At 41.2% G+C, this 27,167-nt stretch overlaps 1 protein-coding gene across 1 annotated transcript in view; it reads left to right on the top strand.

The window, feature by feature from the left end:
- The window catches only part of Ush2a (usherin), a 697,985-nt gene that overhangs the window by 266,248 nt on the left and 404,570 nt on the right, over positions 1-27,167 (top strand). Inside the window, exons 21-26 of the mRNA XM_059281179.1 lie at positions 2,996-3,126; positions 12,203-12,329; positions 13,596-13,697; positions 17,718-17,897; positions 19,177-19,307; positions 24,237-24,510. Of these exons, the coding sequence (XP_059137162.1) occupies positions 2,996-3,126; positions 12,203-12,329; positions 13,596-13,697; positions 17,718-17,897; positions 19,177-19,307; positions 24,237-24,510 (945 nt within the window). The remainder of the gene's footprint in view (positions 1-2,995; positions 3,127-12,202; positions 12,330-13,595; positions 13,698-17,717; positions 17,898-19,176; positions 19,308-24,236; positions 24,511-27,167) is intronic.

The raw sequence follows: 27,167 nt of genomic DNA, 5'->3' as shown, positions 1-27,167 counted from the left end.
CCCAGATAAGTGTAGTGCTAGCTCTCATTAGAGTTGGAATTAATCCTCCATTTACTTGTTTATGAATTTGGCATTTGTCTAGTCTTATACATACTGTGTTTTATTTCATATATTTTTCTTTCTTGTTATAGTGTGTGTATACATATACACTCAAATATATCTGTGTATACATAACCACTGGACATATTTGCTGATACTTTTCCCACTAGCCACTGAATTTTGGTACCTTAAATATTTCTCAAGTGAATGTGTAAGTTTAGAAACAACACAAGCACACTACTATTTCTCTTCTCTAAATGCAGATAATGAAATTTAGTTCTTTTCCTCTTTGTCTTGCCTTAAAAAAGTATAGATCCCCATTTTAGGAAGGAGAAAGCTGCTATTCACTCTGCTACCTCTTTGAGCTGTACCGTAGCTGCTTCACACAATCATCTACAGTGAAGCTATTGGTTCACTTGTTTGGCTGTGGTCCACAAGTTTTCTTTCTCCTAGACCCAAGATGGAAACACGTGTGTGAAGCAGAAGGGAGTGAGGGGAGGGAGGCTCTGCCCCCACAAAGGGCCTCATATCTGCTTTCATTCCTTTGGCCAATGACAATCACATGGCGAGCCTAAGTCAGCGCTTGGGAATCTGTAAATATGTGGCTTTCTTTGGGGAAAAGCGGGTGTTAATTATTTTGAATAATTGTGCATTTAACCATTCTATCTCATTGTAAATTCAATAACATTTTCTTTATTTCATACATCCATCAAACTATTATTATGTTTATATTTACATATATTTATTTGTGAGTTTGGTTCATTTAAATAATTGATTATACAAAGTAAGCATTTGGCTCAAATGCTAGGATTTGTCTATATGGATAGCTATAGTAATCTAATTATTAAGAACATGCTTCAATAAAATAGTAAGTTTTCATTTTCCTCCTAGGGTCTAGGAGAAAGAAAATCATTTTCTATTCATCTTGGAAAACACAGAGGAAAAAGATGTCAAGACTGAGAAAGAGTAGCTGACACCATCAAATCAAGACGTCCTTTATTGTACTTCATTTTCCCTTCATGGGAGACACTTCTCAATACAGCTTCATATATTTGTTGGTCTAAAAGACATTTCTTTGTTCTAGAAGGCTTGCCAATCATTGTGTTTTGAGAAACACATGCATTTGTACACTCTTTGAATGGCATGTAAAAAGTAAAATATTCCCAAATGCATCTTAAGTATTTACATATTCCCATAATCCTTGGATATTTTTCATTCCCCAGATTTCTCAAATTACAGACAACAACAGTGTACTCAGATTGGATAACTGTTTTCCTCTTCCCTCACTCAAACCCTGACTTCCATCTTCTCTGCTGCTGCTCTGGAGATGCCATCCTGCCCATCAGTAGGGAGCAGTGTACCCTTCATGTCCTGAATTACAGCTATTTTTATTCAATGCCCTTGAGCTATTTAGCTTGAAAGCCATAATTTTAGTCATAGCATTTGAGAGCAAAGAGAAGATCAAAACCTAATGGTCAGCTGAACCTCCCATCTCCCATTTTTTCACCTCAAATCTCAATATACTTATGAAATACATCTATGTACTGTGTTAGAGTATAGAGTGGGAAGATGGACCAGGAATGGGTCCTGAGGTCCTTACCACTGAACCAAAGCTGAGTCAACTTGACACAGCCTAGAATGCGTCATCTGAGAAGAGTGTTTGCCAGATTGGATTGTCCTATGAACATATCCAGAGGTGGTAGACAAGATGGCCTTGACTGTTAATTGATGTCAGAGGACCCAGCCCACTGTGGGTAGCACCAATCCCTGGGCTGGTGGTCCTGGGCTGTATCAGAAAGCTAGCCTCACATGAACCTTGGGTGAGCCAGAAGCAGCTCCTCCAAGGTCTCTGCTCTAAGCCCCTGTTCCTGCTTGAGTTCCTACCCTGAAATCCCTCAATAGTGGATTAAAACCTGTAAATTCAAACAAATGCTCCCCCCAACACACCCCGCACACACTGGAGTTACTTTTGGCCATAGTGTTTAGCGTTTGTCATAGCAACAGAATGAAATTTATCCATCCCTGTAGGTCCTTCAGTTATTAGCCCAGCCTAAAGGGAGAGTTTTTCAAGTGGTTATAATCCTGGCCTATTGTGTATTACTGCTTAGATCAGAGTTCATTCATTATTTATTATTGTGTTTTAGCTTTTGTTTGATTTTCAGGTGTGTTGTTGATCTCTTGATTCTCACAGTCTGCTCTGTTAATTTTATATTTCCAATGAGACCGTGGTACTTAGCCCTGACCGCCAGCTTCAGCACCTTCAGCTAGACACCCTCTATACAGGAAGATTTCTACCACGTGTGCTGTGTAGGTAGGGGATCCCAAGACTGGAGATGGGGCCGATGGGTCTTAGCAATGTCTGTGAGAGGAACATTGCAAATTGTTCCCGTTGCCTGAGCCAGGAAGTCCTATGACATTAGAGTATTGAATGGTGTGTATGTGTGGTTTGAAGGGTCAGTAAAGACTGCAATTCTGAAGGCTACCACTGTTTGCTGACTGAAAGAAGCCAGCTTATCCAGGTCTTTTTGTTTTAACATCTATTGCTGAACTGATTCTTTCATTTTCACAGGTATTTAAATAAGGCCCTTGGAGTTTTTCCTTTCTGTCAAAAAGTCATTTACTTTTAGGACCCTCTGATAATATTTTCAAACTGATACTATTAAGTATCCAATTTTGGGTTTGACATCGTGTCTTTTCAGGTGGATGATTTTTTGCACATATTTAGAGTTCATTTTATATTGATTAACATGAGGGTAACATAATTTCCAAGTGCTACTTAGCCTTTAACACGGTATATATTTAAACCTATTGACTAGGGCCATCCCAGCACACTGCTGTGTATAATTTCCTGACTGTATTCACTGCATCATAAATAATAATGAAAGTAAATGTACATTTATCAGAAAGAATCAACAAAACTACAGCCGTGACTTACCGATGCCTCTTGCATCTCCAGGCATCAAGGCTAGCTTCCGGACAAGGATGCCTGAAGGGCTGATCATCCTCGCAGTGTCCCCTGACAACCAGGAGGAGTATTTTGCCCTTCAGCTGAAGAATGGCCGTCCATATTTTCTTTCCAATCCCCAGGTAAATTACTAGCCATGATGATTATCACTTTTGAGAATGCCAGGTGGGTGCCGGGCACTGGGGTAAGTACACAGATGTTCATGAAGAATCCTCTTCTGAAACTCATCAGAGGTTGTTCTCTACAGCAATGGTTCTCAACCTTCCTAATGCTGCAGCCTTTTACTACAGTTCCTCATGTTGTGATGACTCCCAGCCATAAAATTGTTCCATTGCTACTTCATAACTGCAATTTTGCTATTATTATGAATTGTAAATATCTGATATGCAGGTGCCTCCACATGGGTCATGACCCACAGGTTGAGAACTACTGATCTACATCCTACCAGTGAGGAAAATGAAAACTACAAAAGGAAATGACTCTCCACAGTTGAAATAGCAGAGCTCTCTCCCAACCCCGTCTATTCTATGAAGCTATGTGCTTAGGATTAGTAAACTAGCTTATGATTATTTAAAATGAATAGGTGGGTGTGGTGGTGTATACCTGGAATCCTGTCCTTTGGAGGCTGGGGCTGGAGAAGTGCTGTGAGTAGGAGGCTAGCCTTGGGATGTAGTGAATTCCAGGTCAACCTGTGGTACAGATGGGACCTTGCCACAAAATCAAAATCAACTAATTGTTTAAGTGAATCTGAACAGATTTATTTTTTCTTCAGACAATAAATTATGATCTTGTTTTTTCTCATGCCTGCCTCTCTTCCTCCTCCTTTCCTTTCCTTCTTAACTATTTTACTAGCAAATATTTAAGTAGCTTTTAAGTACCATTTAACTTCATGTTTCAGACACCAATCATTTTAAGTTAAATATGGTTGTAGCCCTGGGAAGCAACCTAGAAAGTATGTGGTAAAATAATTAATTTAAACTATTCTATGACTATTTTGAAAGAGATTTTTAAGATCACATGAGCGTAAAATGGAAGGTTTAGGGGCCTGAGTTGTTAGTCTTTGCAAACATAATATTGAATTGTCATTTTTGTGTGTGTGACTTTTCCTTGGAAGATGTGAGCAAATGTCTGTTTGTCCCAGATAGGACACAAATGGTAGACTCAAGAAATGATTCTGCAAGTTTGGCTGGGTGAACTAGTGAGTTTCTTGGGGTTACTCAAAGGAGCATGGGTAACTCTCAGCCAGCTACATCTCCTCCCTGAGCATGGGACATGATTTACAAGCGCCACATCTGTGGGACGTCTCTGCCCAAGCTGCAGGCAGCTCCGTGGAAGAGTCCTCTCCCTCAGTTGTCTGCTCATCCAGCCTTGAGAGAAACCATTGGAAAGATGTCTTCTCGTCAGTTAGGAAGTTGTAGTGACCTTTTGACATATCTGACCTGTGAGTGATTTAGCAAAGAATACGATTATTTACTTTCCATTTGTTCAGGTCTTCCCTCTAACCCATGACTCAAGTCATAAACAGTGCTTCTACATGAACACTTTGTGAGACATTATGAAAACTGGTGGGGCTTTTCCCATCTGTGTCCAAGCTGCGCCTAGGATCCTGGACTGATAGCTGTGGGTAATGGCCTCAGACTCTTCCAACATGAACACCCAGTGACCTGGTGGGAAGAACTGGGGCTTAGACATACAGTAACCTTGAGGGGAGACCTAGGACTCAGACACCAGGTGACTTTGTGGGGAGAACCAGGGCTCAGACACCCAGTGACCTCAGGACTAGGGCCTGAGGGGGGAGGGAGTGGGGACTGGGACTCAAACACCTGGTGACCTTTGTAGGAGGTGGTGAACCAGGACTCTTTGGATCAAGTGAGGCTGAGGATCCTGCCAGGCTCTGGAACAGGAAGATAGAGAGTTTCCTGCTTTGCAAAGCTGGGACCTGGGGATGTGGAGGAAAAGGTTTCTTCCTGGTATCTTCAAAGTGGCCTCATAGGTCCTTGGCTGGGTAGTTAGATGACCTTTATGACAAGGACCACTGGATGCCCCTCACTTGCTGTAACTGCAGCTTCTTATTGGATGCTGATAGATAGAAAGTTAGTGGGTAATAGTGTCACCACCAACAACAATCCCAATAGCCAGAGAAAGAGCAAGAAGCGGCAGCTGCCATGGGAGGCAGGGCAGATGGTAGCTGTAGTCAATTACAGAGCTGAAAACATTATTTTTCTTTGAAAACTTTAAGGAGATTAATTAGAGAAGAGGTATTTTGAGGCTCAGATTAGTAGAACATAACATTGGAGAAAGTTCCAGAACAACAAGAAAAGGAGGAACAAGAAAGATAAAAATAGTATGACACTTGAAAATGTCTGTGTTTATAGAAAATCTATTAGAAATTTACTGGAAAAACCTAGCAAATCCAAGTCAAGATTTAGTGGGTGAGCCCTGTGCCCAGCATTGTGATATGTATTCTCTCTACCCAGAGCCCTGAACATCTGGTCCCACTTGCTGACACATGGATGAGATAGGCATCCTTATGTCCCATTTCCTGGGCGATCCATGTGAGCCACAAGTACTAACTGGCAGATTTTAAAACGAAGCAGTCTAGGTCTAAAGTCAGGCATGTACTCCTGTAACTTGGAAAGAGACTGAGGTATGAGGATAGCCAAGTGTTCAAAGTCAACCCAGGCTACATGAGCCCCTGTCTCTCAAAAGACAACATGAAGCTATGTCCAGGATGGTTTAGCATTCCTTCAGTGCTTCTTTTCATCAGCAAACAAGGATGCTTCCATATATTCAAAAACTTGGGATAAAATATGGCCTGGAAACCATATGAAGACTGTGTCAGTAAGGCATCTGGACGGTAAGAGAAGCGTGTCTAAAATGCCCCAAAGAGAACCAGGGTAAAGGATCAACTTCACCTGGTTAGCTTAACCCTGAGTGTTCCATGAGTGCATGGCTAGTCATTGGTTTTACAAGCAGAGACAATCTTTGAAATTAAAGAGTATCAAAGCAGGGGCAGAATGAACACCATAGCAAAAGAAAACAAAAGAGGGGAGATAGAAAAGACGTCTAAAGTTCCATTTAGTGTAGGAGGAGGTCGGGAACTCTATCGTATTGATAAAGAATGACCATTAAATAAAAGTTTTCAGAGAACACAGAGATAAACACAGTGAACAAAGAAACCAAATGCTTAATTGTAAAATTCCACAAACAACAACTCACACACACACAAAGCAGGGGAAACAGGGAAAGTGAGCAGCAGAAGTAGAGGAGTGAAAGCCTCTGCTCTCACCCCCTATCCTGCTCCTACCTGGGGATATTGGAGAAGCCACATGGAGTAGGACCTTGGTCATTCCAGCACTTGCCTGCAGAGCTCTCACATGGATGGGGGATGGCAGCTCATTCTTGAAGCTACCAAGATCTCCATCCTAAGTTAGACCAAATAAAAGAAGTGGTGTTGAGAGTAGATTTGTTTTTGTTTTTCTGTGCAACCTAGCTAAGAGCTCACAGGGCTCAGAAGATGGTTCAACGAGTAAAGTTCTTGCTATGCGAATTAAGGGTCTGAGTTTGGATCCCCAGCATACACATAAATAGCTAGTGTGGTGAGGGTGTCTGCAGAGACAGAGACAGGTGGATCCTTGAAGCTCATGGGCCACCAGCCTAACAAAGTCTGTGTACTCCAGGTTCGGTTCAGTGAGAGCCCCTGTCTCAAAACACAAGATGGAGAGTAATAGAGGAAGATGATACTGAACTTTGACCTATGGCCTCTACATGTGCATCTGTATACACATGTGTACATACTCACACATGTATACAACACACACACACACACACACACACACACACACACACACACACACATACCCCAAAACTTAAAAAAAAGAAAGGGAGTTAGGCCCTGGGGACACAAACATGAGAAAGTGACAGCATGCCACTCCCAAGAACTACAGATGTCCCTCTCAGACTAAAAGTCTTCAATAAATGTATGCACAGACATACCCTCATCCTTAAACATTTGAGGCAAAGCATTTAGAGAATGAAAACCTGATGTCTCTAGATCCAAATGTCAACACACCATCTCTTTTGATGTGAGTCCTGCTCTCTTTCAAAAGTGTGGGGACCTTGAAGACCGCACTACAGGGATTAAAGGGACCAAACAATGCCTCTCCTCACTCAGCCACAGGACTGTCATGATCTGAGGATGCTGCCAGTGAGCTCTCTGGAGTCTCCTCAGATAGACAGACCGGTACAAGTCACAGTACCAGAGAACACTTCCCATCACTTCTGCCCTTTTGTGCCCCCCCCCCGTCTCCCTCACCAGAATTCACCCTGCCAGCAGCTTCCAAGCTGCTCCACCCCTGCCCCATACAGCCCGATCCTAAGTATATACTGAGTTGGTAGATGCCAGCCAAATACTGAAATAAGAAAACTGTGCTAGCAAAAGTGGGAAGCTGGGGGGAGAAAGGAGGGATCTACGGTGCTGGGTAAGCACATTTCTGTCTCGCATAATAATCACTCTGTATGAGGTGAAAGCTGCCTGCTTTCAGCACACTGACAATTCATTTACTTTAGAAAAAGTCAGGTATTGGTTGAGCAGGCTTGCCTCGGGTGTATTTGAGAAGATGTAATCAGATATATTATACTAAGTGGTCCTGGGCCAGGCGGCAATCCAAGAAGCAGTGAGAACCAGCTCGCATGGGCTGTGCCCTCACCCACCGCCAAGAAGTTCATATTTAATGCAGGTTAACTGGACATATCTGTTCACTGCATAATGAAGGCCCTGCTTATTTTTAGACAATTATTGAAACTGCCAAATAGAGAAAAATTTGAACAGTCTCCTTTTATTTGTTCTCATTTGGGGATAGAAAACTGCATATAGATTTGTGTGTGAAGTTAGAGATACCCCACATTTAAAGAAGTAGACCCATTTCTGTTGTGCATTTCTGCTGTGCACCTGATATCGACATCATACTTATGTATTTTTAAGAACTTTAAGCATCACTGTAAGTCATTTTTTCCCTTTTCTCTGTAAATTAAGACAAGGTTACCTAGTGAACTCTGCATTGTTCCCACCACACTGGTAATTATGTGCTTAATGTGTTTTTCTTATTGGAATGTGACCCAGTGAGGACTGCTTTATCCCTAACCTGATCCTTGGGAAAATATAGATGCATGATAAACACTTTTGACAGATTATCTAGCTAAGTGTTAGATAATTGTGACTAAAACTCTACCATAGTTAAATCAGACCATCCATTTTCTGAGATGAAGTTTCTGACTGTTAACAATTCTGTGACGTGTTGCTGACTTTATTTACTGGATACTTTGACCTTTCCCAGAATAAACTGAGGTTTCGACTTTCAAAGGACTGTGCCTGAGTCCATTCACAGGAATTTGATTTTGAATCCTGAAAGGGACATTTTCCAGGAGTTTTCTGTTGTTGTTATTTCTTTGCTTGCTTGTTTGTTTTTTCAAGACAGGGTTCCTCTGTGTGATGATTCTAGTCCTGGAACGTACTCTGTAGACCAGGCTGGCCTCGAACACATAGAGATGCACCTGTTTCTGCCTCCTGACTGCTGGGATTAAAGGCGTGCACCACCGTGACCAGTTGTTTTCTAGGAATTTGAAAGTCACTACAACACAATTTCAAAATAACTTTGTATTCTCTTGCATGTTTCAGGTTTTAAAATGTCTTAATAAGCCTGAGAACAGAATTGCTTGCATAGCTGTAAATCCTACACAGAGGAAGGCCGTTCATCTAAAACTTGGTTTCTCTCCTATATATCCAGAGTGATCTGTTGGATAAGTATTTAGGGAGAAGAAAAAGGTCCTTAATGGTAGTTAAAATTGGGTATGTGTGTCTCAGAAACTGAATGCTGGGAACCATTGTGAAAATAGATAATATATATGTATATACAAGGAATGGAGAGGGTTTAGAAGTTAAGAGTACACACTGATCTTACAGAGGGCCTGAATTCAATCCCCATCAGAGGTAATGGGTGACTCACAACCATCGTAATTCCAGCTCCAGGGATTTCTGATGCCTCTACAGGCGGCTGCAGTCATAACACACACACACACACACACACACACACACACACACACACACACACACACACACAGGCATGCACATGAAATTTAAATAAATAAAAATAAAGCTTGAAAGGGGACAAATATGAGACATTAACTGAAACTTTATAGTTTCATCAAGTCTCTAAAATAGCTATAACAGTCTAGTCCTTTATTTGGCTACTCCAATTTTGTATAGATTTGATGAGATGATATTTTATCACCCAGTTTAACCCTTCAGTATTCTGTACTCAGTGACATTCACAGAAACAACACAGAACTTTATGTTTTCACAGACAAGGAACCTTTAAACATAGAACTTTCAAATAATTGTGAGCAGAGTCTAATTGCCTGGTGTTTTCCATGTGTAACACTAGCCCTGACTGTAGAATTATTATTACATGGATATTGGCATTCTCATCAAAGGATGCTGTGCGAAGTTCCTCTAAGACTTAGGTAAAGTTTGGTGAGCTCTGCTGTAGGCTACCTCAGTGGATCTGCATCCAGTCAATAGGAGTCTGATGGTGAGAACTATCCATACTACAGATTACTGACAAACAAAATGTGTAGAGCCTTGCCTCAGACACCTGATCTTTAAAATGCAGAACCGTTTGTAACAATTTTAACGCTAACTAAGTACACTTTGATGAGACAGCGTTTAATAAAATGCTCATTAATTTCATCATTAGCAAGGGTATGCTCAGAAGTAAGCCAGTTTCTTATGTCACACCCAATTAGCATCCCATGCTAGTAATCCCATTAGTATTGTTGAATTCACTAATGGAAAAACTAATGGGCATGCTACCAGGGCACATTAATTGGGCACGACACCAGTTCTGGTTTTAATTATTAAACTACGATAATGAAATGTGTGTTTGTAAAATATTAAAATGTTGAAATAGAGTTGAGGAAAATAAAGGAATATGTAGGAAAAAAAAAACAGAGAAAGGAAGAAAGTCTAAGACTAGAGATAACTTTGAAAATGGTCATGTGTGCCACTGACCAGATTGTCTATGTAAGTTGGGGTACTGGCCATGTGAGAAGCAACTACTGTGCTTGTGGAAAATAAAGTCTCTTTTTGGTGGTTGTTGTTGCTGCTGTCTTAACATGGGTAGCATGAGATTCTATACATCGTGTGTGTTGCTGAGTATATTATGAGGCTTGGCAAAAGCCAATTAGATGCATACAATGGATGCATTCTATTCTTAGGGAAATGTAAACAGAAATATTTCATATAAGAAACTGTAGTTAATTTCTTGTGCTGTGCCATGTACATCTATCATGGTATAGGATTACCAGTTTTTTTCCCCCTTATGAAAAATAGTAGAGCAAAATTGTTAGAGTTTGATGAAACATTCTGGGTAAGTTTTTAAAAAATATATATTTATTTGTATTTTATGTGTATCAGTATTTCCCTATGTAACATGTGTGCAGTACTAGAGGAGGCCAGAAGAGGGAGATGGATCCACTCACCCCACCCCACCCCATATCACCTCCAAACTGGAGTTACACGTGGTTATAAACTGCTGTGTGGGCACTGAGAATCAAACCCAGGTCCTCTGCAAGAGCAGGTGGGGTTCTTAACCACTGAGTCATCCCTTCAACTCCAGGTTATTTTTTTTAAATATGTACTATTTTAACCAAACTTACATTTTTAAGAACTTTCATCAACTTCATATTTGATTCTTTCTCAGGTAAAACAACCTTGATATTAACTTTGTCTTGCTTGGGTTTGGAAGGATCTGCTTTCTTAGTCACAATAGTAAATGTTGGTTAATGGAGATAGAGTTTCTTCTATTTATTCTGATTTGTACATTGAAACTGTGTTCACATGGCTCTAATGCACTAGGCAGGCTGTTTTCTCTAACATGCTAGGCAGGCTGTTCACTTTTTCTTCATTGCTTCTTTTTCCTTGCCAATCTTTCTTCTTGGTATCTGCCATTCACTTGATCTCATCTACTCAAGAACCCATTTTTCACTGTGTTATTACTATCCTACCAGAGCTATAAATGCTAGATTTTAGAGTACAAAGCATTGAAAACCAAATTTAACTACACATATAAGTTCAATAAATACCTTTAACCCAACTCATTTCCTGTTCCCTCTTATAGTGCATATTATAAAATTATTAGTGATGAGAAGCTAATTTTCCTGATGCTTATTTATCCTTAAAATATATATTTACAACATTTCTCAGTTTTAAATTTAAATTATTCTCTTCTTTACAGTTCTTCCATGAATGTTAAAATATGAACATAGATACCCAAAATACAAGTGCCTTTGTCAGAGAGTCCCGGTCTGGAGAGATCTCTCCTTTTTGTCACTGTGGTTTTCAGATGCACACCACAGGATGGTCATCACGATCACTGGATGCCATGCATGTCGAGTTCCATCTGACAGAGTGGCTGCTTTGTATTGGGATCATAATGATGAAATCTGTGAACTGGTTTATACATATAAGGAAATACACAGTGTCCTAAACAGTTCAAGCTAATCAACTGTCTCACTTATCCCGAGGGCCTGGTCCAGTTCCATGGGGGCTCTTCATCTATTGGTTCACAGTTCATGTGTTTCCACTAGTTTGGCTATTTGTCCCTGTGCTGTTTCCAATCATAGTCTCAATATCTCTTGCTCATATAATCCCTCCTCTCTCGTGCCAGTTGGACTCCTGGAGCTCCACCTGGGGCTTGGTCATGGATCTCTGCATCTGCTTCCATCAGTCACTGGATGAGAGTTCTATCATGACAGTTTAGGAGGCCCCCAGGCAGTGGGACTGGGACCTGTTCTTGGTGCATGAGCTGGCTTTTTGGAACCTAGGGCCTATGCTGAGACACTTTGCTCAGCTTTGGTGCAGGGAGGAGGGGACCTGACCTGCCTCAACTGAAGCTACCAGGCTGGGCTGAATCCCCAGGGGAGACCTTGCCTTGGAGGAGGTGGGAATGGGTGGTAGATTGTGGGGGAAGGTGGGGGTGGGTGGGAGAAGGGAAGATAGGGGAATCTGTGGCTGATATGTAAAATTAAATTAATTATAAAATACAAAATATTTATTAAAAAAAAAGAAAGAAATATACAGTGTCACTGGCATCTAAATGTGAGCTTTCATTCATTTACTTGTTCATTCATTCTCTTAAGGGATCACTAGTGGAGGTTACCACAACTGATGATCATGGTAAACAATACAGTGATGGACAGTGGCATGAAATCATTGTGGCTAGGCATCAGGCTTTAGGCCAAATCACCCTTGATGGACATTACACAGGTAAGAACTGTGTGTGTGTGTGTGCACACACACGCATGATCACATGCACATCTGCACATGTGAATTTCACATTGATTTCTTCATTCAGTTTCACATGAATCCCTGTGAAATCTGTCTCTTAGTTGCTCTTTGCTCTTCTGCTTGTAAACTCTGGCCCTGAGCTCCTCGTCCAGGTAGGACTCCAGTAAAGCAGAGATGGGAATGTAGACACCAGTGTTCATTCTGCATCTTGTGCATTCTCCACACCTTGCAAGGGTCTTTAATTACCTTACTGATGTTCCCCTTTGCCTCCAGAAGGCAAGCAAGGAAAATAGATATCTACACACAGAGATGAGAAGAACCAAGACTCAGAAATGTAATTAAGCTCTCCCATTTCTGCGGTGGGTAGGCAGGACTGTCCCCACATATGAGTGTTTGCATTTGAGTGTTGTTCTCTTTCCAACTGGCTCTGTTTTCCATTTTCGTCCACTGATGTAGGCTTTCATTCATTCATATAGGGTAAAAGTGATTTTAATGAGCTCCTACTATTTCTACTAGTGTTCTGGGTGCTCAGATAACAGAGTAAACAGAGCTTTGTAGAGGTTATAGTTTAGATGGACATGGGGGCAGAAGATAATAAAGTAAAAAGTGCTAGAGAGTTATGAAAATGGAAAAACGGGATAGGTGGGTGTTACCTGTATTGATAAGACTTTAAAATCAATGGAAAACTGAGAGAAGTGGGAAAACCCATCCTAATTTACCCTCAAAGGATGCTGAGGAGCATTCTGGATTCACCATGTGATAGTCACTAGCCTGGTCCCTAGAGCCTCACAGCTAATGACATGGGGCCTTTGTCACAAAAGGTTTGTGCATTGGGAGCAGTGTTAAATTTGACCAAGGCCTACTGGGGAAGGACTTTCTAATATCATTTGAGCAGAGAAATGATAGGCCAGGAAAGAAACCATGAAAATATCTAGAAGGAAATATGTTTTGGGTCAGGAAACAGTGGACACCAGGCCTGGACCAAGGGATCAGTGGGCAATAGGCCCTGGGGATAGGAAAATACTTTATGCTGCATGTTAAGGACTGAAAAGGAGGCCATGGTAGTAGAAGAAGGGAAGGGGTTGCTGATGAGATGTGGGTGGGTTTACAGCAGCTGGCTGATCTGGAACCTGATAGACAAGGAGCTTAAAGCAGAAGCAAGAGAACTGGGTACCAAAGATCTGTGATGAGTTTCACTTGAAGAGTTCCCTGGAAGAGCTGTAATTTTCTTCTCTTCTCCTACAGGCTCCTCAGCTTCTCTGAACGGGAGTACCATGATGAGAGGCTACACTGGACTATTTGTGGGTGGGCTGCCACGAGGTCACTCTGTCCTCCAAAACAGGCTTGGTGAGTTTCACAGGAAGTAGAAGTATATATCGTCGCAGTTTCATTTATGTGGCTGTGAAAAAATACCCAGCAACACAACTTTAAGGAATAAAGGGTTTATGCAGTTTGCAGCTCCACATTATAGTCCATCACTGTAGGGAGGTCACAGTAGGAACTTGAAGCTGTTGGTCCCATTCATAGACAATGCCTGCTCACTATTCAGCACGCCTTCTTCACTCTTACACAATCAAGGACTCAAACCCAGGGGATGGCAATGCCCACAGTGGGCTGGGTCTTGCCACATCAAGCATTAATACCTTAAACAAGACTTTCCCCCTACAGATGAGCCCAAAGGCCAGGATGCTCTAGATAATCACTCATTGAGACTCTTACCAGGTGATTCTAGATTGTATCAAGTTGACAATTAAAACCAACCACCATAATGTTATACTCAAAACTAAGTGCAATCTATTTACAGCACTTAAAAGTATGAATAGGTGTTATTTACATTTCCTAAACACACAAGTTAATTCTTAGGCCTCTCCTTTTTCAAAACATGTTCAGTAGTTCTACTTTCCTTGTCAATACTGAGTTCTTGTTATTCAAAAGATTCATTAGGCTTTTGCCAAAAATGACATACAAATTAAGTGAGGTTTGTATAATTGCAGGATGTGTGTAAATATTTTTCTAAGACTTTTAATTCATTGGAAATGACACATGAATGGAAAACTTGACTCTCAGAAGTCTGAGGAACATTCCAATTATATTGTGTAAGAGTCAATACACCAGTTGTTGGAGAGTCACAAAAGAGGTTACAAACAAATGATCTCAAGCCAATCCAAAAAGCTCCATGATTCAGATATTGGAGCTGGAGAGATTCTCAGTGAATAAGAGTCTTGTTTGCTCTTTCAGAGGACCTGAATTCTATTCTCAGCACCCATATGGTGGCTCACCAACTGGCACCTTCTTCTAATCTCTGCAGGAATAGCACACATATGATATGAAGACGTAGATAGATGATATATAGATAGATAGGTAGATAGATAATAAGTAGATAAATGATATACAGAAGATAGATAATAAATAGATAAGTAGATAAATGATAGAAAGATGATAAATAGATAAGTAGAAAAATAGATAATTAAGTAGATAAAATACTAGAAAGATGATAGATAATAGATAAGAGATATAGATGATAGAACATTCATTCATACATATAAAATAAATGGAAAACACATTTTAAAGATATTAATAAAGTAAGCTCCTATCTTAATTAGCATTTCTATTGCTGCAATAAAATACTGTGACCAAAATCAACTTGGGAAGGACAGGGTTTATTTCAGCATAGAGTTGTAGGCCATCATGTATAGGGAAGTCAATAGAGGAACTCAAGATAGGAACTGAAGCAGAGGTCATGGTGAAATACTGCTTGCTGTCTTGTTCCTAGTGGCTTGTTCAACTGATTTTTGTATGCACCCAGGCAATTTGACCAGAGGTAGCACTACCCAAAATGTGTTGGGCCCTTCCATATCAACCATTACTCGAGAAAAGAGGCTTGTCTATGGGCCAATGGTTTTTGTTTTGTTTTTGTTTTTTTGAGACAGATTTTCTCTATGTAACAGCCGTGGCTGTCCTGGACCTCACTTTGCAGACTGGGCTGGCCTTGAATTCACAGAGACCCTCCTACCTCTGAGTTTCCAAATGCTGAGATTAAAGGCGTGAGCCATGCCACCACCATCCAGCTTTATGGGTCAATGTTGTGAAGGCATTTGCTCAAATGAGATTCCTCCTCTTTTATTATGCTAGCCTGTGTCAAGTTCACACACACACACACACACACACACACACACACACACACACACACACCACACCACACATACTCCCTACTTTTAGAACACAATAACAAAAACACACCAAAACGAAACTAAGAAAAGTTACCACAAGGCAGGGAGGAAAGGTTGGCAAAATGGCTCAGTAGGTAAAGTCACTTGTCTAGCCAGACTACCTGAGTTCATCCCTGGGATCCACACAATAGAAGGAAAGAGCTAATTATGACAAACTATCATCAGACTGCAATATGTTCACCATAGCTTGAACGTGCTCACACAGATACACGTGTATAAATGAATAAATATAATAAAAATTTACATGACCATGACAACAGTCACTTTTCAAATGCTTACTAATGATCTTAGGGTTTGTTTGTTTTTTCCCATATCTTACTAGGGCTCAGGTGTTTCTCTCAAAAAGATTCAGTATAGCATTCCAGATGTCATGGAAAGTCTGGGACCCTGGGATAAGTGGGGTTATTCCATGTATGTGGGTATATGTTCATATGTATGTTTGTGTGGGGAAGTAGTCATATGTTTGTGTATGTGTGTGTGTGTGTTTCTGTGTGTGTGTGTGTGCGTGTGTGTATGTGTATGTGTGTGTGTGTGTGTGTGTGTGTGTGTGTGTGTGCTGGGGATTATTTTAAGGTGTGTTACTTTTGTTAATGTTGCGTTTGTTTAACTCTGTGAATCTGTGTTACTTTCCTGTCTAAAACACCTGATGGTCTAAAAAAGAGCTGAATGGCCAATGGCAAGGCAGGGGAAAGTATAGGCAGGGCTGACAGGCAGAAAGAAGATATAGAAGGAGAAATCTGGGAGATCAAGGAACCAGAGGAGGAGGAGGACTCCAGGGGCCAGCCACCCAGCTACATAATCAGCAACTGAGTAAGAAAGAAAGGTATACAGAAATAGAGAAAGGTAAAAGCCCAGAGGCAATAGACAGATGGGTTCATTTAAGATAAGAAAAGCTGGCGAGAAACAAGGCAAGCTAAGGCCAGGCAATCATAATTAAGAATAAGCCTCTACGAGTGATTTACTTGGGAGCTGGGTCGTGAGCCCCCAAAAAAGAAAAACCATCAACAACATTTTGGCACCCAATATGGGGCTAGAGTAAAAAAAAAAAATCCAAGGTGTGTTTGTGGGGAAGGCATTCATTCATGTGTATGGGTGCTCATGCACCTATGAGCATGTGCACGTACTTGTGGGTATCAGTGGTCTACATCTTATGTCTTCCTTCAATCACTCTCTGCCCTTATTTTTAAGACAGGATGTCTTACAGAGACCAAAGCTCATGGATTTAACTAGGCTGACTGACCAATGAGCTTCAGGGACCCTCCTATGCCTACCCCTTGCTCCTGAGCACTGAGTTTATTAGCACATAATGCTGGGAGGAAGGGACTTTGGGCCTTTTAAGTGTGTGGTGGGGATCCAAACCCTAGGTCCTTATGCTGTGGTCAGTACTTTACCAATTGAGCCCTCTCCCCAAGCCCTAAACCTCACTTATAACAGCGTTTAGCACCTAGTTTGGAGACTTATGACAAAAATTTCTGGGTTAATTCAAAAGGCAATATTCTTGCTAATAGCATAAAACAAAGTTTTGTTTGTTTGTTTCATAAACTTGTTTTTTATAGATTCATTGTGAGTGAGCCAGAGCCAAACAGAACATTGCAACCATTCACTGTAGCTATCAGGGTGGTATCTGCATAAATTGTTAGAGACTTTTGGGGATGTCTTAGTTACAGTTTCTATTGCTGTGAAGAGACAGCATGATCACCACAACTCTTATAAAGGACCATATTTAATTGAGGTGGCTTATATTTTCAGAAGTTTAGTCCATCATCATCATGGTGTGTTATGATGGTGTGCAAGCAGACATGGTGCTAGAAAAGTAGCCGAGTGCCCTACATCTTGTCTCACAGGCAATAAAAAGTGGTCTGTCTCACTGCATGTGGCTTGGGCATATATGAGACCTCAAAGCCCACCTCCACAGTGACACACTTCTTCAAACAAAGTCATACCCACTTCAACAAAACCACACCTCCTAATAGTGCCATTCCCTTTGGGGGCCATTTTCTTTCAAACGACCACAGGGGACTTGGGTGTGAATGCTTGCAGGTCTCTTCCCTTTGAGTGTTGGGTAAAATGGATGGCTAAAAAATAAATTCCAAACAAATGAATTATGTGTATTCCCTGATGCCTATCACTTTTGCAGAGATAGTCCAAAGAGGCTTTGTGGGCTGCCTCAAGGATGTGTACATTATGAAGAGTTATAGCCCCTCTGTGACTTGGATGCCTCTGGATTGGCAGAGTTCTGAGGAGCAGGTCAACATGTATCACAGCTGGGAGGGGTGCCCCCCTGCCCTGGAAGAAGGAGTCCAGTTCCTGGGAGCAGGTGAGGTGTGGCTGATGACTCAGCATGCATTAGTCAACTTTCTATCGCAATCACAACTATCCAGGAGTGTTGATTTGAGAAGCTAAAAGTTGAACATTGGCTCTCAGTTTTCTAGGTTTCAGTGTATGGTCAGTTAGCCTCATGACTTCTGACCATCCGTGAGAGGCAACACATCCTGGAGGGAGTGTATGGCCCTGTGAAATCACTCACTGCCAATGAGCAGAAAGAAAATGAGGAGAGGCCGCACTGCCCTTCTAGTGCCTTCTTGTCGGTCCTGAAGGTCTCCTATTATGTGTCCATTTTGAAAGCTTTGAGGACATTCAAGAGCCAAACTGTAGCAGCGCATTTGTTCTCCCCTTTGTCTAAATTAACCTCCCCCATCCAATTCACCTTAATGAGTAAATCACAGAAGTGTGTTCATAGAATTCTACATGCATTTTCAAAGCATGAATATCAAATATAACTGTTATAATTCATGCTATGTATCTATTGGTGACATCTCTGGTGGTCCCCAGAGTTCCTGGTTTGTATGTGAGTGTCACAGTGCCCATGTATAAATCAATTGACAGATGTCAGCATGCAGGTTACTGTGAAAATTGTTGCCAAGGAGTTTTCATTGTTAAGATGATTCAACATCCCCATTTCCCTTATTATATAGTTGAACCATGCCTGTCTGTAAAGCTGGGCATGGAGTTACGCAGGCCTCTGAGGGACAGAAAGCGACTAGGGCCACCACTGTAGAGGCTGGAGAAAACTGTGAGGTGGTAGTGGTACCTGTCACTTCCTTCCCACCCATCTCCTCTCTGTGTACAACCCCTTCCCGACCCCAGGGCACAGCCCTGGGAAGGAACAGTGTAGCAAGGCAGATATAGACTATTCCTCTATAAACACAATCCTCAGGCTCCCATCTCTTTAAGTTTATTGGTTATAAAGTGTTTAGACTGTGTGTAGAACAGAACAATAGTGATGTCCATTTTCCACTAAAGATGGCAATCTGAGCTTGTCTTAGCCCAAAGTCTGGTCACTGCTTCATCGGGGTGTTCAGCATCACGTGGGATGTGCATGAGTGTGTGATTGAGGAAGTAATCTGTTTCCTCTTCATAGGGATGTGACGTTCATCTCACAACCTCCACTAGACAGCAGAAGGAATGTCATAATACTGATCCGTCTATTCTTTTGTGGGGTTTTAAAACAAAGTTGGTACATTTCCCAGGTATTCACCACACTCTTACAGTGCCTGCAATATGTTGATGTGTGCGCATGCTCTCTTGTCTTAAAGGATTCCTGGAGCTTCGTTCAGATACGTTTCAGGCTGCAAAGGACTTTGAGATTTCCCTGAAGTTTCAAACCAACCAGCTAAATGGATTGCTTCTTTTCATTCACAACAAAGAGGGACCGGATTTTCTTGCTGTATGTTAATGAATTTAATTAAATTTATTTTAAATTATCAGACCCAATTTTGAAAGAGATAAATTGTGTGTTAGTATTAGACACAATTGAGCTTTTAAAATTCACTTTTATTTTCATTTTTTTCCTCAAGCAGTCTTTATTTTCATAGGCCTGTGAAATGTCTTACAGGGTTAAGATAATTGGTTAAACTGACAATTAGTACTATAAATGTTGTGAATTGAACAAAACAGAGCAGATGTTAAGAATTAAGGAAATCCAATTTAGTTTCTCAATACATGAAAAATACCTCTTCATTATCTTTTGATATAGCTTCAAAATGTACTTTATATATTTCATTTGGTGCCTGATAAAATGCAACACAATGAGGGCTAATAAGCATACCACTCCATCCAAGGACTCAATGATCATCCTTTAAAGTCTTCTACTCTGTTTCCCCAACTCTGACCAGAATCAATACATCATGATAATCCCATGTGTTTTTTAATGGTTACAATTTGATTACGATATGTGAATGAGTGCTACAGATTTTGAGATTTATGAAAGAGGTATGTGCTATATTTTAAGGAATTTGTATTTATTCACAGTATTCTATATTTTCCACATTTTCCATGGAGATGTTCCATTTTCAGGTCTGTGTAATATGCCTCTCATCAATAATACGTTACTTATTTCCATGTTTTTGCTATGGTGAATAAGACTAGTGTGAGCAGTTCCCATAAGGGCAATGAGAATCTATAACAGTTTTGCTTTTACTGTGGTTATTCAGTCAGATGCTATTGTCAAAACTGAGTGTAGCACTGGACAGATGGCATGGCTGTCATGAATACTTTCTCCACTTCACTGGCCCATCCCAAATCTACATGTGTTTTTGTCTCACCTCTTCCAGAAACATTTCTCTTCCTGTTTTCTGAACATTTTAAATCCAGCGTCGTCTACAGTGTGAGTCCTCCCTGCAAGACCGCCTCTTCCCCTGCCATTCTTTTCAGGTTTTTGTTTGTCTGTTTGTTAATTTTTTGTTTTTGTTTTTGTTTTGGAGGTTTTTTTTTGGTTTTTTGTTTTGTTTTGTTTGGTTTGGTTTGGTTTTTGGAGACAGGGTTTCTTTGTGTAGTCCTGGCTACCCTGGAACTCACTATGTAGATCAGGCTGACCTCAAACTTGCAGGGATCCTCTGCCTCCAAAGCGCTGGGATCAAAGGCATATACCACCACTGCCTGGCTTCTTGTGGTGATAATGTGAGAAGGGTGAATCCTCTCCCACTGGTCACACAAGGACAAAGGACGAGAGATGTCATAGTCATTGTTTTTGTGTTACTTTAACCAAATACCTGACAGGATCCAAAGGAAAGCACTTATTTTGGCTCCTGGGTTCAGAGATTTCACTCTGTAGTCCTTGGCATTTTTGATAGCAGGAGCATGCTCCAGAAACTTCTGCTACATGAAGGATAGGAGAGTGTGGGGGTTCTGACAGGGAAGACAGGGATGGGCCAGTTAAACAGGTGCCCTTCAGAAATACACTCCCAACAACACACATCCTAAAACTAACCTAAAAAAACTATCACACAACCAACATCTCACAATAATCTATTCTGACTTTTTACATTATTTTTATTTATGTGTACAGATACTTTGCCTGCATGTATGTCTGTGTACCACATGTGTGCAGGTACCCACAGAGCCAAGAAGAGATTAAAAAGAAAAAACCTAGGAACTGGAGTAACTGATGTTTGTGAGCCACCATATGGGTGCTGGGAATTGAACCCAGGTCCACTACAAGAGCAGCAGGTGCTCTTAACCACCAAGCCATCTCTTTAGCCCCTCTGTTCAGACTTAACCTAGTGGGATGAGGTCAGAGCACTCATGACCAGCCCTGGGAATGCTTTCACGTACACACACAAAGCTCTCTGCTGGTCTCCTAGGTGATTCAGTACAATCAAATTAAAAGTAGCATGTCCTTGATTTTTCATGCACTGTTCTATACAGTCTGCTGGAAGATCTACTGTAGCTAGAGTTTTCCTGCCTGGCCCACAGTCAGGACAAATCTCTCTCACCTGCCAGTCCCACAGCCCCTCAGACCCAACCAAGTAAACACAGAGACTTATATTGCTTTCAAACTGTATGGCCATGGCAGGCTTCTTGCTAACTGTTCTTATTGCTTAAATTAATCCATTTCTATAAATCTATACCTTGCCATATGGCTCGTGGCTTACCAGCATCTTTACATGCGGCTTGTCATCATGGCGGCTGGCAGTGTCTCCCTCTCAGCCTTCCACTTCCCAGAATTCTTTTCCTTGTCCCGCCTATACTTCCTGCCTAGCCAATGGCCAATCAGTGATTTATTTACTGACCAATCAGCAACACACTTGACATACAGACCATCCCACAGCAATCTACCATAGATATACTTTGGATTTTAAATGAGGGAGTTATTAAGCACATAGCAAGTAAAAGTGAAAGAATGAACAGCAAGTTGCAGGAAGACAGTCAGAGACAGATAGAATAACACCATCAAATCTGGTGCTCAAATCCCCTGGCAGATATCACCTGGGGAAGCTCCATTAAGGTCTTCAGCTAGAGTTCCAGAGAGGCCTGAGCAGAGCAGGATGTCCCCTGGAACAAGACTTCCAGTTAAAGAGCAAAGAACAGTGAGACGGTAAACTCATCAAAGCTGGTGCTTAGGCCAGCATCAGAGACTGAGTGGGGAAGTTGAGGCAGTCAGCTAGAGTTCCCAATTAGGCTTTTTCTGCATGGATGAGCTTCTCACACTCAACTCCTGGCTTCTCTTTCCCTCTGTAGGTACCTTTCTATTATGAGATGAGCAGTAGTAACCTCTACTGGGAATAGTTCACCTTCCACTGTTGAAGGACACAGTGATTTCACTCTAGACCTATTTTGGTCTTTTTTTTTTCCCTCCTTTTCACAGAGTTGGGCAGCCTAGCCTGTCCTCGGAGGAGAGTTCTGAAGACACTTTGAGACAAACATGCTTACATCAGAAACGGGTGGAACAACCCTTAAGTCTAAAATGGGGCATGACAACCCTGCTTCCCAAGCCAGCTTCTGGGTGTATTCAAGGTGCACATGGCAGTTTACCCGTATGTGTACTTTACTGGTACCTAGTGCATTCAGTACTGGTCACTATGCCCTCGTGAGCTGCTTCAGGAAATACTTCTTAGAGACTTCCTGATCACCGTTATAATTGTGCTTATAGTAATGACTTTCAATGTTTTACTGATCCCAGTTTCTGATGGATACTTCCTATGCCCAAGAAGATAAATTTGATATAAAATAAGTCAGTACAAATCGTAGCTTTCGGTTCAAATGAAAGAAAGATGAACTTTTTCCATGTCATTCCAGATCATCCAAAATCTACCTCTACACACTGAGCGACACTTTCAGTGCCCCTCCTCCTGTGCCCCCTGTGTCTTGGCTGAACTGTAACCCTTCTTTAAACCTAAGGTCCCCTGTCATGCACCTATCTATTCCCTGCTTGGAGGAACATTATGCATCTTACATTACTCTAAATCTCGTGTGTGTGTGTGTGTGTGTGTGTGTGTGTGTGTGTGAGTGTTTTGTGTTGTTCACATATGTGTGAATGTGCGCTTGTATGTGTGGGTGTGAGCATGTATGTGGGTGTACTTGTGTCAGTGCACATGTGTATGTATGCACATGGAGCCCCAAGTCTGATGTCACATTTCTTCCTAGATCTGCTCTCCACTGTATTTATTGAGACAGGGTCTCTTGCTGACTCCAGAGCTTGTTAATCCAGTCAGTCCAAATATCCAGCTTGCTCTGGGGAGCCTCTGCCCTTTCCTCCCCAGTGCTGGGACTGTGTGCTCTGCTGGAATTACAGGAGGCTGCAATTCACCTGCCTGGGGATCCCAAGTCTGATCCCTACCTTGCTTGGCAAGTGTTTCATCCGAGGAGCCCTTACCCCAGCTCTTCTGAATCTTTCTTGACTCTTAGGGAGTGAGTGGCTCATATGTCCTCTGTTCATGTGGTATCCCATCACTGTCTTGGCTACAGGAGTGCCTCGGAATGCTCCTTTGCCATCAGTGGGATTTTAGGGAACGGATGATCTTCATGCTAACTGAATGAAGGGCAATGCTTACTTGCTGGGAATGCATCATGAAGATGTCTCCGTAGAAGACTTATCCTTCTCCCAGCAAGATTTAATTTATTTTATTTAATCTCAAACTTTCAATGAGTATGGCAGCTGATTTCACACCTAAAAGAATTTTTTTTAAAAAATGATAGTTAAAGTAATTATCATGTAACATTTCGAGGGAAAACATATGAATGTTTTTCCCTCACACTGAAAATTTAGGTAAAATATGCTGACATTAGAAAATGGTGCATTAATCTAAAAGAATACACACAGAAGCAATTATGCTAGAGATTCAGAATAAAACTGAAACATTGAATCAAAATATATCTTACAAATTTGAAATTGAGTTCACTAACCATTTAAAACAAGCTTCATCAAGCTTGACATTTCATTTTCTTATTGTCTTGTCAAATTTTCCCCCAAATTAAATTGATACATGCAGTCGTATTTTCTCATTTTCTAAGAACTCAAAAATGGAGTCATAGTTCATAGTGTTCCGTTCTCCAGTTCGCCAGTCATTTGTAGTAGGATTTAATCTGTTAACTACGTTAGACAAAAAGCTGGTGCCTCCGTAATATCATACTGTGTAGTATAATCATCACTGGGTATGAATCTGTTTGACTCAGTACAACATTCTTCATGCCAATTGTAAGCTTGCAAAATATTTCATTATCCATTCCTTCAGCTGTGCCTATGATGAAATTGAACGGTTTATTGGTGCTTTCGGGGAAGTGTCTTGCTTTTCCTCAGGAAACTGACCTTCTGCTCTTGTCTAAGTTGCCATTCTGCAGCTTTTTGAGGTGGCTCTTTGCTTAATATGAAATACAGATGGAGCTGAAGAGCGGACTGCTGAGCTTCCGGTTAAAATCCAGTCGTCACTTTACACAAGTGGATCTCTGGCTGGGACCGGCCTATGGTGATGGAAACTGGAACACAGTCATTATTAAAAAGGAAGGCTCCCTGGTGTCACTTAGTGTGAATCAACTCATGGAGCGCACCTCACAAGCTGGAGCCCAGACTCTGCAGGTGAATTCACCTGTCTATGTGGGTGGGATCCCACAGGAGCTGCAGGACTCCTACAGCCATTTGACTCTGGAACAAGGTAAGTTCCCCCCAGGGACACCCACCACTGGACTTGGCCCTGTCCCACCAGGCTTTGGTTGTGCTCTATGTTCAAATATGGCAGCAGACTTGTATTAAAATAATACCCACTAGCCCACCCTCCCTTTTCTTAGAGACCTTTAGGTTCAAAAAAAATCACTGGACATCTGGACATTTCTTCAAACATACTTTTTTAAATGATGTGTTTTAAAGATTTGTTTATTTTATTTCATGTTTGTATCTTGCCTGAGTATATGTATGTACATCACATGATACAGTACCCTCAGAAGCCAGAAGGAGGCATCAGATCTCCTGGAACTGGAGCACAGTAGGTTGAGAGACACCATGTGGGTGCTGGAAATTGAACCCAGGTCCTCTGTGAGAGCAGCCAGTGTCCTTGACCACTCAGGCAGCCTCAGACACTTTTCTATGTTGTTTCTGAGAGTATTCCATCACACTACTTATATACTATTGGTGAAATTATTAAGGCCACTCCACATAGTTAAAAGGGAGGTTTATTTTGTGGGGTAACTTACAAGTGAAGGGATAGGCTACAGGGTCTGGGAAAGGTGCAGTCTGGCGGTGTTCTCTGGAGAGCTCTGCTCGGTCTACCTCCAGCGTCCAGGGTCCAGGAACCAAGAGAGCTGGCGCATCCGGATCTCAGGTCTTCAGGGTCCTCTCTTGGCCCTGCCTTGTAGACGTGACAGTTACCCAAGCCTCAATGGGGATTGGAACTTCCAGATCAAAGCTGGAATGGCTACCCACTACAATATTCAACATATTTATTCCAACATGTCTTCAGCAAATAAAATTGTCACACAAATCAATTTTATATGTGCTACATGCATATTTTCTTTGAAAACACACATGGTTTGGAATTTTTGACTATTGATCATTACCTATATGGGAAGATAAAAAATAGAAGTTTATAGAGGTGTGCACGAACAACTAGGAAAATACTGCAATTTCATATTTTTAAACCTCTGACATCAGAGTTCATTACCTCCATGGCTTTTCCAGTAGAATTTTTAGGCAGGAATAAAAACACATGAAACAAGGAGTTTGGTTGAATTCCAAATACATTTATGAAATATTAGACAGTTTTGATTATCAGTAATCATCAGGAAAAGGAAAGGAGCTAAACACTTAGCCCAGCATTTAACTCATGTATGTTTGTATTTAACTAGAAAAAAGATTTTAAAAGGTAGCTGAACATGTTGCCACTGGAGAGGCTGAGGCAGGTGGATGATAATTTTGGTGCCCTCCTGGGCTATATAGTGAGACCCTTGATTCATAAAAAAGGGAGAAGGCTAAGAATGCCTGTGTGCAATACCTCCTGAGCACTTCACATGGGACAAGGTACGTTCCTCAAAAGGAGCCTATGATGGAGGCATGGTGACTTGTGACCCCGCTTGATGGATGAGGAAGGTGACCAGTAGGGAAGGACGTCATTTGCCAGAGATCACAGGATTAGAAAGCAGATGCAAGAGAGTAAATCCATGGTGACCAAGCTGGTGCCACAGTTTGGTCTCTCGTTACAGTGATGGATTCTTTTAATTGGTATTTGCCGTTGCCCCACTTCCGTGACTCAGGGAAAGCCAGACTTTCAGACTGTGACCAAGCATGCTCCCATATAGAGAATGTTCTCTGTATATTTTTAAATCTATGTACCATGAATGGTTAAAATTTCCATGAAACAGTCTTTGCCTATTTGGTAAGTACATAAAGATTTAAATGACTTTGAATAGAAAATATATGGAGCGCTCTAAAGAGACTTCGAGCAGAGTAGCAGTAAGGAGTTAATGAATAACCAGGGTCTAAGACAGTAATGACATTTTCAAGGCACTTAAGATGTAGCAGCTGCTAAAAATATTACATTCATACAAGACCTCCTCTAGATTTCCAGACTTTCTGGTATGAGAAAGAATATGGCACTTCTCTGTGAGTGAGAATATTCCATCCTATTTACATAGTGCTGGGCACTGTTGGATAAAACAACCCGCTGATCTAGGCTTAGGATTTAGAAGTATACCTAACCCTATTACATTTGATGGCCTTAGAGACATGAATAAATAGAATAGTGAGATACTGAGAGAAATTTAAAGCATCTACATGGACTGAAAGTGAACAATTTTACCTATCCTAGCTGTAAGTCTATGATAGTGATGGATATTTTATTCATACATAGAATAAATCATTTGGTGTGTGACTTTTATCCATGTCACCAGTTTTGCAACACTGATAAACTATTGAAGTCTAGTATTTTGGACTATAGCAAGAAATTGAAATTAGCTTCCTTCATCATCATCATCATCATCATCATCATCACCACTGTCATCAGCATCAGCATCTTCCCAGGTGCACTGGGATAGGGTAAAATGGTGTTAAAAAATCCAAGTTCAAAGACACCCCCACACCTATGCTTTAAAATTCTGACTCGGGTGCTTTGAGACATGCTGGTATTTCTACCTGGATATATACTCACTTAAGAGAATATTCACCACATAGAGGCACAGCCTACAGGCAGCCAAGTGTAATTAAAAGGAATCATGCTTGCTTAATGCAGCCCTTTTGAGCCTCTCAACAGCCTTGCTCTTGTCCCTACATCCTTTCCTGTGCTTCCTAATTAGACCCTCTTTCTCTCGGGCTCTATTTTGT

The sequence above is a fragment of the Peromyscus eremicus genome, chromosome 15, assembly GCF_949786415.1.
Source record: "Peromyscus eremicus chromosome 15, PerEre_H2_v1, whole genome shotgun sequence".
Taxonomy (NCBI): Eukaryota; Metazoa; Chordata; class Mammalia; order Rodentia; family Cricetidae; genus Peromyscus; species Peromyscus eremicus.
Note: the sequence above shows the minus strand (reverse complement) of the source record. Positions and strands in the feature narration are given on the sequence as shown.